The sequence below is a fragment of the Lepidochelys olivacea genome (assembly GCF_965140295.1).
Source record: "Lepidochelys olivacea isolate rLepOli2 genome assembly, chromosome: 11".
Lineage (NCBI taxonomy): Eukaryota > Metazoa > Chordata > Testudines > Cheloniidae > Lepidochelys > Lepidochelys olivacea.
Window position 1 is genome coordinate 71,487,000 of NC_140421.1, and position 15,252 is coordinate 71,502,251.

General features: G+C 39.3%; 1 protein-coding gene across 4 annotated transcripts in view; it reads right to left on the minus strand.

The window, feature by feature from the left end:
- Nucleotides 1-15,252, minus strand: part of AGAP1 (ArfGAP with GTPase domain, ankyrin repeat and PH domain 1) — a 680,164-nt gene that overhangs the window by 305,654 nt on the left and 359,258 nt on the right. For all 4 annotated transcript variants that reach the window (XM_084644148.1, XM_084644149.1, XM_084644150.1 and 1 more), the window contains exons 8-9: nt 12,036-12,191; nt 5,007-5,099 (exon numbers count right to left, since the gene is read on the minus strand). In XM_084644148.1, the coding sequence (XP_084500274.1) occupies nt 5,007-5,099; nt 12,036-12,191 (249 nt within the window). The remainder of the gene's footprint in view (nt 1-5,006; nt 5,100-12,035; nt 12,192-15,252) is intronic.

The window sequence follows — 15,252 nt, forward strand, 5'->3', positions numbered from 1 at the left end:
AGAATTTAGTAGATGAAGGGCTGTTTGCTTTCTCCCTGGCTGAAGCCATCTATGGCAAGCTGGAGGTTTTTTGGAGAAGGCTGAGGCAAGCCCTGATTCTCAATCTATGCACATTAGACTGGAGCAGAGATATGTTCCGCACAACATAATGCACTTTAAGTGGCAAACTGCAACATTCAGGGTTTTCCCCTCTCCTTATTCAGAAGATTGTTGAGCGCAAGACATCACTCCTGTGGACCTCGTACCCATCCAGATGTATATATGTTGCTCATTTAAAGGACTGGGAAACCACAAACAAAAAGCATAAGCCAGATCTACACTACATATGTTTGCCAGCATAACTATGCAGGTCAGGGATGTGGTTTGACTGACATTGCTGTACCGAGATAAGCTTTGCCAGCAAAAGCAGTTTTGCTGGTATATACTGTCCAGCATTGGAGTGTTTTACCTATACAGTATATGAGCATAGCTACACCAGCAAAGTGTTCCCAGTGTAGACCTGGCCTTAGAGAAGAATCAAGGTTGAGAGTGGGTTTCCCTGCAGTCTAACATCCAAAACGAGATTACATTTTCTAGACAACAAAATCTAGACCTTTTAAAAAGGTTAGAACATCTGAACAAGAACAGTTAAGGGATCCTGTCTGTTCCTCCCTGACATGGAATCCTTCACTCATTGATTCACACACCCGATTAACACTGTCCACCCAACCTTAATGTTGTCCTTTAGAACAGGAGAGAATAAAGCCCTATTTCTTACTTATGGGATCCATTTCTAATCTCCTAGAAATCTGCATATTTCCCCCCCAGATTTTAGGGAGCAACACCAAGGCTGGGTAACTATATAATTCAGATGAAATGACTGATGAAGAACCATCCAGGAGAAGTAGGGGAACAAGGTGGATCCATTAACCCTTCCCTTCAACGTCTGAACTTTTTTACATGGTGTAGAATGCAATCTTTTGCCAGGGGTTGGGGGAGTCAGAATCCATTGTAACATAATTTCAACCATAATTCTATAGCAAAGTTTTTTTTATTCGCAAGTAAGTACGACTGCACAAACACTACCATGAAACTCACCCCCTTCTCGCCAGTGATGATGAGCTTAGACTCATGGAGGAAAGGCTATTTTCTGTCTTGCTCCTAAAGCACTGGCTTGCTAGCACATCTGCACATTGTTACAGTGATGATTGCCATATAAGAACTTACATAGTGTCGAAAAATAGCACTGACAACAGATCTGGAAAAAAGCTACAGGCTTTTAAAGAAGGCCCAGTGGCCTAATGAAAGACTGCATGTGCACAAGTAAAGCTGGCAAAGCCATTACTCACAAGAGCAGTTTAAGGAATGGTCCTCCAGTCACAGGACCTTTAGCATAGCTGGAGTCACTGATGGACAATAACCTCTAGTATGAGGCAGTGTGGCAAGGTCACAATTGGGCTAATAGGAGGATAAATACAGGAAAATATGGGGATGAAATAGAATTTTTTTTAACAACAATACAAGATGATATTCTTGCAACAGAGAGGTTATGAATATTGCAATCTGTACTGCACTTCCTGAAGTAAAATGGATTTATCTTTCTACCTCCCTACCATTTCCTTTTCATTGAAATAAACTAATGCTATATTGTTTTTTTTTAACCACTGCATGTAAAAGTAAATGAAGTATTACTCAAGTTCTTATTTCTAAGAGACTTCTTTGTTGTATCTACCAGCCTCTTTCACAACAGTGAAATTAGAAAATAAACTTAACAGTGAAACTTCTCAGACAAGATTTTTGAACACTGCTTCTGAGCTATCTCCAAGTGCTTGTAATCTGTAAAGCCTCAGAACAATATAGCCATGTTAACAATTTATCTAGATGCAGTTGTAACTAAGGATTCAGTGCTAATGAAAAACGACACTCTAAACAATTAGGCAAGTGTGACAGACATCCCATATTCAGGAATCTTTTCCGTATTCAGTGTATGGGAGGAGGAATGAATATGTGGGAGTAGTTATCTGAATAAGAAGACTTAAAGAGGACTCAATAGCAAGATCATTCACCACATTCAGAGTTTCAAGCACTGAATAATATTTTCCGACTTATGGCTGACACAAGTTTTGAAAACGACGCATATGGAGCAAATTAGCTTTAAATAAATTGTGTTACATTTTTAATAAACTGACAGCCTCAAACTAATATCTCTTTATTTTAACGGTTATTGAAAATTTCTCAGTTCGTATGTCTAGTGTTTCCAATACTTAACATTTCCAATATGAAAAACTAAGTAGTAACCTCAAAGATTATTTACATCTTATGAAGGAAAATAACTGAAGAAAGAAAGTTGTCAGGCAACCCCTATGGAAAATGAAAAAACAGATTAAAATCTGCCCATCAATTGACAATCTATTCAAAAATAGGAATAGAAGGAAGAATAGAGGAATAGAGCGCTTAGATTCTCTGAGCTATTCTTTAGTTTTAGATAAAACTAAAGAATTATAGTAAAGACCTACGCAAGGACTTAGTATTCAAGTAATGCCCTGAACAAGGCAAGGGTCAGTGGTGCCAAAGCTCCACCCAACACTCACTGGTCTGTAAGTGTCAATCTCCACTGGGTGGCGTAGGTAAGTGAGCTGCTTTCATTCATACATTCGACGAAGTGCCCTTGTTTGGCCAGGGTACTGTTTTTTCCCTAATGCTTCCTAATTTATGTAACTCAGGCTATGTCTGCACTACTAGTGCTACAGCAGCACAGTTGCAGCATTGTAGCTACACCACTGTACAACAGACACTTACCACAGTGACGGAAGGGGTTTTTTCGTCACTGTAGTAAATCCACCCCCTCACGAGGCGGTACCTAGACTGATGGAAGAATTCTTCCATCGACCTAGCTACATCTACAGTGGGGGTTAGGTTGACCTGTGTCACACAGCGCATGACATCTTTCACAGCCGTGAGCAATATAGCTTGGGCAGCTTAAGTTTTAGGTGTAGACCAGGCCATAGCGACCTGTGATGGGCTTACTGATTTTAAGTGCAGATTACGATCTATAAAATGGAAAAAAGCCACATGTCAAATCCTGTGCAAATTCAATCTCCTACTGAGAGTTTGCAGAGCTGAAACTCATTGATGGTGGGTGCTGTGATAAAGCCGTGCAATCTTACTTCGCCTTGCTCCCCCAATCCTGCTTGCACTAGGCTGATCAGGAAAAATCTTCTGACTAGTGACCCACTGGATAATTTGCTTACATTTTTGGTGAACAGGGGTTAATAAATGAAAATAATTCCCCAAAGACTGGGGGAGAAAAGTGACACCCCCTCAACACCCAGTGAGATAATCATCAGCCACTGGAGTCTTCAAACCAAGAGGTAAGAGCTCTGTGAAACAGAAGACGACTTTATTGTATGCAGTGGATATTTTATTACAACCCTGCAAGAGATGTTTTTGCTCTGTGTATGCATTACCCTAAGATAGCCTCTGAAGAGTCCATTTTAGCTTAGATTCTTCTGACCCCCTCAGTGTAACTGAGCTCTAGAAAGAATGGCACCTACAATTTTGAATACATGTGCATCAACAATATTCCTCAGTTTCTCCCATTTGTGCTTTTGCATTAAAAGTAGCGGCCCCATTTCATTACATAGTGCTGAAATTTAAAACTCTGTATCTACTCAAAAATATTATTGAGCCTACCACAGCTAATACCATGGCAAGTGCTAGAATTTTTTTTTCCTCTCACCCCATCCCCCCTCTAGTTCTGGAATTTCCTCCACTCCCTGCAGTGCCAAATGTAGAGAGTTTGTGTACTGGAATCACACAATAGCAACATGCCTGATTACATTTGTCTACTAAAAATCTATAGTGATAATAGCACACAATTTCACTGCGTGAGGTGCCAAAAAAAATTTTTAAACTGCTTTTTAGAAAACAAAATGCCACATACAAGTAGAGCGCAAAAGCAAAACAGGAGAACATAGCCTTGCCAGCAAGATGATGTAGGAATGAGAGGAGTCCCTGCCCAAGCAGGGAGGGGGAAAATTGACCTATAGAAAGCAACAAAAGAAGAATTTGTGGCAGCTGTGAAGGAAGGGAAGAATCTCTTGTCTTTCACTTGGCACCTTTTCTACTAACATAATGGCAACTCACATTTGAAAAGAATTTGCAACTAGTGCTAACAAAACTGTCTGTAAACTATCCCACACAAATGCTCAAAATGCTCAGCTCTCGCAGCTGCATGATTTCCGATTAAATTATATTGAACAAGTCAATTATTCCATTCTGCACTGCAGATTCCAATATTATCTTTCCCTTATGAAGCAGTGCACACAGTAACAATTTAGCATCCAGTTTCTGGGCTAATGAAAGTGCATCTAGGCTAGTAAAAACAGGCCAAAACAAATCCTTGAATTCAAGTCCTGTTGTGTAATGGGGAAGTTTAATTAAGGCCACAGATTACAGCTGTAAATGTTCTCTTATATAATAAGGTCTAAATGAAACTGAACCTAATCAAAGTTACAATTCCTTCATTAGCAAATTACAAACAAGAGCACACAGCTGACACACCGGCTATGATTATCACAACTAATTGCCTCGTTGTTACAAACCAGCCTGAAACAGTGTTCAGATGTCCGTCTGCAACAGCAAATTAGGGCCACATCAGGCTATTTCTGCTATCACAAGGGGCTCTTGTACAGCGATCTGATTTACCCCTGTCGACTGGCAGCAAACGACCCAATCAAAGCATTCTCTACAAAGGCAGGCTTTGAAGCCAGCTCAGCCTAGAAACATGCTCCATATGCAGGCCGGCAGACTGCACTTCATTAGGCCTGTTGTCACATTTTCCCTCTTCTTATTCTAATGATCCTATTTTAATACACACAGGAACCTCTCCTAATTGATGTCAAGTGAGTGACTTCCACATTCATCACCAGAGCACATCAAACAAATCTTGGCACACAGGCCCAGCATCATAGTGTTTAAGACCCGAGGTGTGTCTCTAACTATAGGAAAGCAAAAAAGCAGCATACCTGTTTAATTGGGATTGCACGGCCACTTCCAATGCTATCTGTTCTGCTCTCCAGGACTTTCTTCTCTTTGTCTGGATCACTCCCTTTCCGAGACTGCAGAGCAAAACGAAAGTTCACACTCTGTTAAACATTTCGGTTGACACAGAGGGGATGCCCTGTTTAAACCATTGTTTTGAATATGTATTTTGAAATAAAAGAACGTAGATCTTAAAATGGTGCGACAATCATGTAATCTTTTTTTTTTATTTCTAAGGTATCTTCCCAATACTGTCCTCCTCCACCTAGATTTGAAAATTTGTTAAGTTTTGAAGTGCTCATATTTCAATTACTGGAAATCAAGAGGTCAGATAGGAAAATAATGCTTACCAAGAGAACACACTTCAGAAACTGCCTATAATAGCTCCAAGGAAGAAAGAGGGTTCTAACTTCTTACTAAGAAACCCTACTACATAAATGTATATATTTAAGTAATGTCTGAATGGTTCAAAATGCTATTAACTACTCAACTGTGTGATTCTATGATGCACCCTTGATTATATCAAGTTTCATTTTCCCCCCTATTTCTTTTGAATGGTTACAAAATAGTAACTTCAAAGTCAACCTAGCAGCCGATGCTGGAAAAATCCAATCTCTTTTGGCAAAGTGTAAGAGCACTGAGAAGCAAACTCTCGAATGGGGGGGGGGAGAGAAGTTTAAAAAAGTCTGTAAATTGTTTTATTATGATGTAAATGAAATACAAGCTCCACCTATTCAAGAATTGTTTTAGGGGCTGGGGATTTGCAGTGTAATTTTGTCTGGCCATTAAGTAAACACAATGAAATTTAACAAATACTCTAGATCCTTGTTCTTTACAGTGAGATATGTGCAAGCACGATGATTTTCTGACAGATTTATTTTATTATGAGAGAAGGATCTGAGAGTCATCCTCCTTAATAACTGTGCTGACAAGTGACAACTTCACTCCATTACTTTCCAATGGGAATATTACTCACATAAAATTCAAAATGGGGAAACATTTTCATGTGAGTTTCAAATCGCCAATGATATATGAAATGAATACACTTGTGGTGTCCAGCATCACAGTGGAGAGCTAATGAAAACCAGAGTAATGCAAAATGCTGCTTTGGATTTTCAATACAGTTAAAAAGAGATGTCAGAATAGACACTGAAAATAGGGGCGTAGACTAGAATCATGTATAGAATCATGCTCGTTTTCCATAGTAGGTTAGCCAGCCGGTGAAGGGATACAAGGAAGGAAGGAAGATCACCCAGCACACTTGCCTTGAGGGGGGAAGAGAGAAAAAAGAGAAAGATTCCAAGTAACAGCATTCTACTGAGCACATTTACCTACCAGGGGACCTGTGCTATTCCTGACTCTATGCGAGTAGGCTAGTTACTGTGGTTCAGGGTTGTGAAAGACATGCCAGGGAATTAAATAAAGAATAATTGAGGCAAAGCAAAACAAGTGGGACGGATGAGATCCAATTTCCAGGATAACGAACCATTGCTTCTCTTCTTTAAAACAGATTTCAGGGAGCTGAGGAAGGTAGCCAGTCCATCCTTTAAAAGGGACATTATTAACTTGATATATTTTAAATCTGATTTAAAAAAGAAAAACGGTTTCTGATGGAGCACACCTTAAGTACTATGTACTGATTTAAAAAAAATCTGTATGTACAATGGTTTTTCTGCTCCCCTATACATCTTTGTAAGGGTCTTTTCAGCAAGGGAATTATTAATTGAACATAAAGGGAAAACAGTGAAAGTTACTGTACACTAGGTGCTGTCAAATGCACAAAGTAAACATAATAGATTTTTTTGCTAGTCTATTAGCTAGTTATAATAAACTTAGCTATTATTTTTAACTATGGTAAACACAAAATTTTCAGACAAATGCAGATTTCAATTTGGAAATGGTTCTTTAACTCATCAAATTGTGCCAATGCGGTACTGAGATCCCTAAACAGTGATACGTTTTATATGCTGCAGTATACAGAAACAGAAGTTGACAATGCAGTGGCAGCATTCATAATGAATTCTCTATGTTTAATAGTTTAACTACTCTTTCCTTAGTAGTTCTACTAACATTTCATTAAGGAAGTATAAAAATATAACAAGGAGTCCGGTGGTACCTTAAAGACTAAGATTTATTTGGGCATAAGCTTTCGTGGGTAAAAATCCCACTTCTTCAGATACATGGAGTGAAAATTACAGATGCAGGCATATTTAACATCTAATATTTAACATTTAGCATCTGTAATTTTCACTCCATGCATTTAAAGAAGTGGGTTTTTTACCCATGAAAGCTTATGCCCAAATAAATCTGTTAGTCTTTAAAGTGCCACTGGACCCTTGTTGTTTTTGTAGAGACAGACTAATACGGCTACCCCCGATATAAAAATATAACACCAAAATAATGATTAAACAAACACCACCTTGCACTGGCATTCTATGTGGTCCATTGCTACTTTGGATCAGACACAGCCTGGACAGAACTACAGCGAACCCTAATATCTAAACTTACTATCCTTTCACAATCAGTTATTCAGAATATACTTTCTTTGGTGCAGAAAGTGTTTTATTATGTATGTGTACAGCACCTTCGACAATGCAGACCCAACCCTGATTAGGAAGTCTGGGTATTACCAGAATATCAGTAATAATGAGAAAGAGGTCTAGGTAGGACAACGGCTACACGTACTAATCTTTAAGTGCCACTTCAGTGCTGAAGAGGTAGCGATTTTAATTTAGAATCACTATAGAGTCACTCTTAAAATTGTGCATTATATAATAATGATATATAATATCATTATATAATAATGATATAACTGATAGTTAAGTTCATATGAGAAACCAGATGCTTCTACTGACATTCCATTGGCTGGAGGCTCATTCAGATCAGGTTTGTAATCAGAGAAATAGTTACTATCCAAAGCCAGGTTTTGGATAGGAGTAGTATTAGTCATATAGGTTGAAGTACACCATAGGCAGAAAACCTATGCATATCTTAAATCCTAATATGAGAGCTACAAACAGATGCATTTACTATTAGTGGATGAAATTCAAGATACAAGACACTTGCAGAAATGATGCATTCATTGATCCATTATGCTGTCAATGGAAAAAATAAACACTGCAACAACTCTGATTTCAAAAGTTGATGTATAGCGAAGAGTGAGAAGACCAGTTGCTGCATATACAATAGAATCATAGAATATAAGGGTTGGAAGGGACTTCAGGAGGTCATCTAGTCCAACCCCCTGCTCAAAGCAGGACCAATCCCCAATTTTTGCCCCAGATCCCTAAATGGCCCCCTCAAGGATTGAACTCACAACCCAGGGTTTAGCAGGCCAATGCTCAAACCACTGAGCTATCCCTCCCTGCAATACTGTTACTTGATTATTTTTTAAATTCTTCAAACCCATCCTCACTCTAAACTCATAAATAGGCATGAGGTCACTTCATCCATTTATCATTTAAAACCATTTGGTAGAAGGGTTCCCTTCCCCTCCAATGCTAACTGAAAACTGTGCGGGGGGGGGGGGGGGGAGGAGGAGGAGAACATATCCTGTCTGACAACCAGTGTCAAGTTTAGTCAAACTGATATCATAGAATCATAGAATATCAGGGTTGGAAGGGACCCCAGTAGGTCATCTAGTCCAACCCCCTGCTCAAAGCAGGACCAATTCCCAGTTAAATCATCCCAGCCAGGGCTTTGTCAAGCCTGACCTTAAAAACCTCTAAGGAAGGAGATTCAGCAGGTATCCCACAATCTATTGCAAAAATTCCCAGAATGTGCAGCCGCAGCTTGGCACCCTGGGATGCTCCGTTACACACTTCTATCAGTATAGGCCGGATGCAACGTTTTGTGAGCAATGTAGCTCAAAGCAGGGCATGTACATAATCGGCTTAAACCAAATCCAAACCTGTTCAGGCCTCTGCTGCAGTCACTCCTCATCAGACGCTGGGATTGGCAGTAGGTGCTTAAGGGAGTTAGGTGCCTGATTCTCATTGGAATCAATAGGAATTGGGCACCTCATTCAGCATCTCGGCCTTAAACTAACTGGCTCTACTCTGAACCGGAGATGAGTCTTTGGATAGTTTGGATCGGGATTTGAACCTCCAGAGTTCAGGGTTTCCACTGAAGAACTTCTCATCCCCATGTTACTTTGTATCTACCTAGGAACCTATTCTACCCTAGCTATATCGTTAACCATGCTACTCTAGTAAATCCTATGTACACTGACACTGTATCTTATAGTTACCTAAGATCCATCCAACTAAACCCTTGCCCCCTGCCAAAAAAACCTTCCAAAACCGTAACTAAGTCAGAATTTTCTTATGTTATAAAACTGCAGTGAGAACTGAATCCCTGTTCCTCACCACAGTACTAATGGAAAAGTATCTGCCATCTATTCACTCAATAATATTATTCCAAGTGGCTAGATAGTTGGCATTAATTCATAGAATCATAGAATATCAGGGTTGGAAGGGACCTCAGGAGGTCATCTAGTCCAACCCCCTGCTCAAAGCAGGACCAATCCCCATTTTTTGCCCCAGATCCCTAAATGGCCCCCCTCAAGGATTGAACTCAGAACCCTGGGTTTAGCAGGCCAATGGTCAAACCACCGAGCTATCCCTCCCCCATGGATCCATGCTTTTACACAAAGTTTTTGTAAAAACTGTAGTATATAGTACTACATAATTAAATTACCTTCCATGTGTCACACAAGTAGATCACTTTAAAAGGTGTCTAAAACTTGGTTTTAAGATTATTTATACAAACTTTTATGCCAATTACCTATTACTGGACAGCAATGAACTTTCATGATTATAAGAGGGGTTTCCCCTCCAAAATAAAGGTTTATGCAGGGCCAATAGTTAAACAATATTAAGTATTATTCAATATCAGTAGTGTAATAGTTAATACAGGGGTTTTATCAATGAAAACGGAGGGTTTTGTTTATTATGACTACAGAATATTTATCTTTTTTTAATAAAAGATTTTAAACTTTAAAATACTTTTTTTTGGCAAACAGATTTTTAGTCAGTTGGCTTATAGCAGACAGAGGTTACTTTACATGTTCTTTTATAACTCTCTCCTTTAAGATAGGAAATGCATAAAAAAACATTTACGCATCTCTTCTGCCTATTCCAGTTTAGGCCATCCTTAGTTTTCTATATCACAACTATTATACATATAATCATCCCCCCTGTATCCTATTCATATTTAGGACAAGAGCAAGCTGGCAGGCTTTTCTAAATGGAGCTGTAACAGTTTTCAATTGTGGAGTACTTTCAAATTTATTATCCTGCATTCAGTTCCTAGGATGACACTGACATCTAGTGGAGTTAATAATTCACAAGATCTAAATTTAAAAATCAAAACAGACCACTTTATAAAAGGTCAGAGCACAATTCTGACAAGCTTTCAGATACCATTATTTTTTAAAATGCTTTTTTCATATCTAGATATTAATCCATTGTAACTTTAACTACTTGTATGATGTTCTAAGGCCTGTCTATATTGACACAACTTTAAACAGATTGTGTAACAGGTTGGTACTACACAAGATTTGTGTCCAATATGGTTTATACTCTGTAACCATGTCAGGTAACAGTGTTTTGCACTCATCAAAGGTCTAGGCTGGCACATGGCTGTCTTCTTATAAATAGTTCAGCATACTGTTTTTCTGAAGACCCCCCCCAGCTGTACGTGCAACCAGTCTGGTCCCTCCTTCCTGCCAGCCAGCGTACACCTTCCTACACACAGCTAGCGGTGCTCTGTGTATGTTCCTGGGGCACTCTGTCCCTTGATGAGGCACTATGGGACTTCTTCCCAGACGGCACAGACACAAACACACTGAGGTAGAACTTGACCGACACACGGCTGTGATGAGAAAAGAATGTGTGTGTGGACAGAAATCAACTGTTATAACCCTGTCAGAAGAAAGAAAAGGAGGACTTGTGGCACCTTAGAGACTAACCAATTTATTTGAGCATGAGCTTTCGTGAGCTACAGCTCACTTCATCAGCTGCTGTAGGTCACGAAAGCTCATGCTCAAATAAATTGGTTAGTCTCTAAGACGTCACAAGTCCTCCTTTTCTTCTTGCGGATACAGACTCACATGGCTGCTACTCTGAAACCTGTCAGAATAGAGTTTCAAAACTAAGTACAAAACCACAATTGTATTTGTCTTAGAAAAATGGCACACAATGGAATACTCCTATCACAACCACAATACTAAACACATTAAAATTCTTCAATTATTTACATTTCCCTAAATACTTATGCAGGAACATAGGAACTGCCATACTAGATCTGATTAATGCTCCACCTACTCCACTATCCTGTCTCCTACAGTGGCCAATGTCAGATGCTTCAGAAGAAAATACACATAATTAGGATCTCTCCCAGAATTAAAAGAATGTGATGAAGAAACATGAATTGAGATATTGTATTTTTAAGCCAGTATGGAACAGTTTAGTTTTCTGGTACCATGTATAACTTACCTTGCAGAGACCCCAACTCAGAATTTTCTCTCAATATATACTGGATGCTTCCACAGTTGAAATCAGTAGTTTTTTTTTTTTTTCCTGATCAGTTGTTTTGGACCAGAGGTCCAGAATTCTCATTGCTAACTCAGAAGGTGACAAAACTGGAGAATTTAGGCTTGAACAGAGACACCTGGGAATCAAAGTCATGTATCTATGATATGGAATGTTTAACCTGCTAGGGCTTTATAACATATTGCAGAAGCTTCAGAATATCCTGAACAGAAATTGTTCCACTAGTAAATGATCAGTTTCATAACAGCGAAATACCTGGACCATGCTAGGAAACGTCACTGTGTCTAGATGAGTTTTCCAACATAAAGGAAAACCTCAAAAATCTTCAGACTTTTGCCTTGAAACTAGCAGAACCTTCCTGGTACATCTATTTAGACTAGACTAGCTTGGCTTAGCAGGATCTAAGTTTAGTCAGTCGTCAAACTTAAACAGCAACATTTTCTTCTCTGGGTCACTCACCGTGAAGAGGTTGGAGCGGCGCTTGGACTGTTTACGAACGGGTGTTGGAGTGTTGGCAGTGGGAGGAACATCAATCCGTAGCTCCTTCTGACTGGTGCTTGGAGTTGATGGAACAGAGGAGGAATAATCACTTAAGCTCCCTCCTCCATTACTGGTCTGCAATGATTAAAGTTAGTTTTAACAGTGTTATGCTGCTTTTAAGCAACCTCCAATTCACAGCATTATCTACTTAACCCTCAAATGGAAGAATGGTGTCTTGGCTTACCAAATTAGTGATACCTATCCTAGGAGCACTTGATAGCACTGTTAAACTTTTTTTAAAAAATGCCATTTCCATTCACCTCAGAGAAAAATATGATGTTTCTGCTGCTAAGGTAGATACATTTTCATCTTCCACAATGTGACAAATTCATTTAAAAACTTGTTTCAGTATATTGTAAAGCAATACATTTTTCAAGACATATTAAAAATAAAAGCTTGATTTTCCCACTTCAAGTTTGGTAGACACTTGGAGCCACATTCGCCCCTGGTTATATGCAGAAACACTCTAAGGTCTTGCTTTCAGCCAGAGAGCAGGTACGGATTCCAAGTTAAGTTTAGAGACCTCAAGAGACGCATTTTATGCTCACCCCACTCATGTTCCTACACTGAGCCTTGCATACTAAAGTCAATTCTTTCAAAAATGAGCAGCAATCCATCCAAAAAATCTGAAATGTAAAATTTATATATAACAAAATGTTATAGAAATCACCCAACTAAGCAGAGGCGTTTCTAAATGGAGCTGAGTGAGTGCTACTCCATGGAGATATGCTTCTTCAGACAACAAGAACTGTAGGTAATTTCTTTTCTTCAAAGATAACTAATCCCGTTGGATTTTCTCTCTTGCAGACAAAGTCACAAAGGAGGACTTTCAAATAAAACATAGAACAAAAGCTAAAATAATCTGTAATCAGCACAAAAAAAAAAAACCCAACCACAATGAAATACCTTGAACTATGAAAGCGGTGAAATTTTTCTTTAAATTTATGAGGACTAAATTACAACATAAACAGCAATGATAAGATTACAGTATCATCTAGAAAGTACAAAAGATGGACTCATTTCAATAGAATAAGGACATAGCGAACAGAACTCCAGACAGAGTTGGAGCTTGGGCTCCAACACTGATAATTTAACCCTGGATTCTTGCCTAGATTCTAAGAAAACACTTGGGAAGTAAGTGTAAGCCTGTGTGGCTACTTAGTTCAGAGGTTAGTAGGTAAAGCTGACTTGCCCAGAATGGAATGAGCCTTGACATGATTTTCAAGCTGCAGGCCTCCCAGACAGTAACAATAAAAAATACAATCAGATATACTTTGAAAAGATATGCTTGGTAACATCAAAACCTAATGCATTGTCAAATGAAACAAAAAGCTGGGTGGCATTTTAAGGCCTCCTGTTTGCTCCAGATAAAACCTAGGGACCTTTTCACATCAAGATTGTGGAGTAGTAACTTGCTGGGATGAGCATGCAGGCATAAGATAAATATCTGCAAGGACAACAGGTTCATTGAAGTGTACTGCAACCACCAGCTATGGAAGGAATTTAGGACACATCTGTATGAATGGCTATTCTTCACAGAATATAAGATATGTGTCACCGAAGTCTCATACCATATAATGAAGTCATGCATCTGGAAGATAACCTTCCGCATAATAAATCTGAGCCAACAGTGGCTCAAGATCAGACTGGTTAAGACTTAAATGACCCTACTGCTGTGGGTGGTTAATGAAGTGCCTCACATTCTGTACAAACCCAACAGAAAAACTGGTCTAACTTTGACACATTCATTGCAGCCAAAAACAATTATCAAACGAACAATGAAGATATTTGTCTTTAAGCTATTCAGACAAATGAAAATTTTGTCCAATAGTTTCCACACGGGCCTTTACACACTGGAAAGCTAACCTTTTCAACTTTTAATCTTCTTCTTTAGGATCCTTTCAAGAAGCCAGATGGCTCTGAAACACCTGCCCAAAGGGCCATTTATTTGGATCATTATCCTCCCCCAGAGCCATGAGGATAGGGAGAGAAATTGTCAGCTCTGCTATTGAGCAGTGCCCTGTTCTGAGTCATCAATTTCAGCCAGCCCCAAAAGATGATGAGTTTCCTTATGGCCATCTCTAACAAGATTGAGAACTGTATCTGCGTTGGCAAACATGGGGTTAATAAGATCAACTGAACCTTTGTCTCTCCCAAGACGGGTTAGGAACTGCTGATGCTGGAGATATTGATGGGAAGGCATAGGCAGTTTTACTTCCATATGAAGATGGCATTTCCAGTGCATGCAGGAAGAGATCTTTTCCTGACGCTTTTAGTAGATACTAGAAGCTGTTTGTTCAGGTCAATTACATGTGATAAAAGATTTAATACACTACTAATCCCCAGTTAAGGGGCCATTCACTCAGGTCCATTCCTGGCTGCTTCATCTGCAGTTACACTTTCCTTCCTTGGCAGGAAAGGGGCCACCAGGAATGCCTTGTGGGACAGAGCCCACACCCACAATGGAAAGGCTTCAGAATATATAGTATGATGTTCTCCTTTATTCACTGGAAACATGGTAATCTGATTGTCTGGTTTGATCAGGCCACCAAATTTTCAGAATATTGTACTAAGCCCCTGAAGGTCCTTGGTGAATCTAAAAATACTCTGATTTCTAGGATATTTACGTAAAGACTTTACACTTGGAGAAACTGAGTGCCCCAAGTATGATGGACCCTCTGCGTGGGCTCCTCAACTGAATCACCATTCAGCTGCTTTTCCCAGTTTGAGTTTGAAGAATCTGGAATTCCAAACCTAAACTGAATATTGTCCCTGAACTGCGATCAAATCAAAAAAGCTCATATATCAACCCACCTCCTTGATGTAATTTGACCATGTACCTTGAGATTACCAATAACCAAGATACAGTAAGACTGCCTCACATACAGACATGCTATGGACACTGCCAATACATCTATGACCATCAAGCCACCCAAAATTTGTAACATGATACTTGCCAATGCCTGCTGGTGTCAAAGACAAACCCTTTTTCTCATACTGTATTTGGGAAGAAAGGACAAGTCAAGTCAAAGCTCCCAGACTCCAATCACAGCTCCTGTATACTCCCACGTGTCTTCTGGTGACTAGCTGTGGGGTCCGACAATTTACTTTGAACTACAGTGACACCAGCATCCCA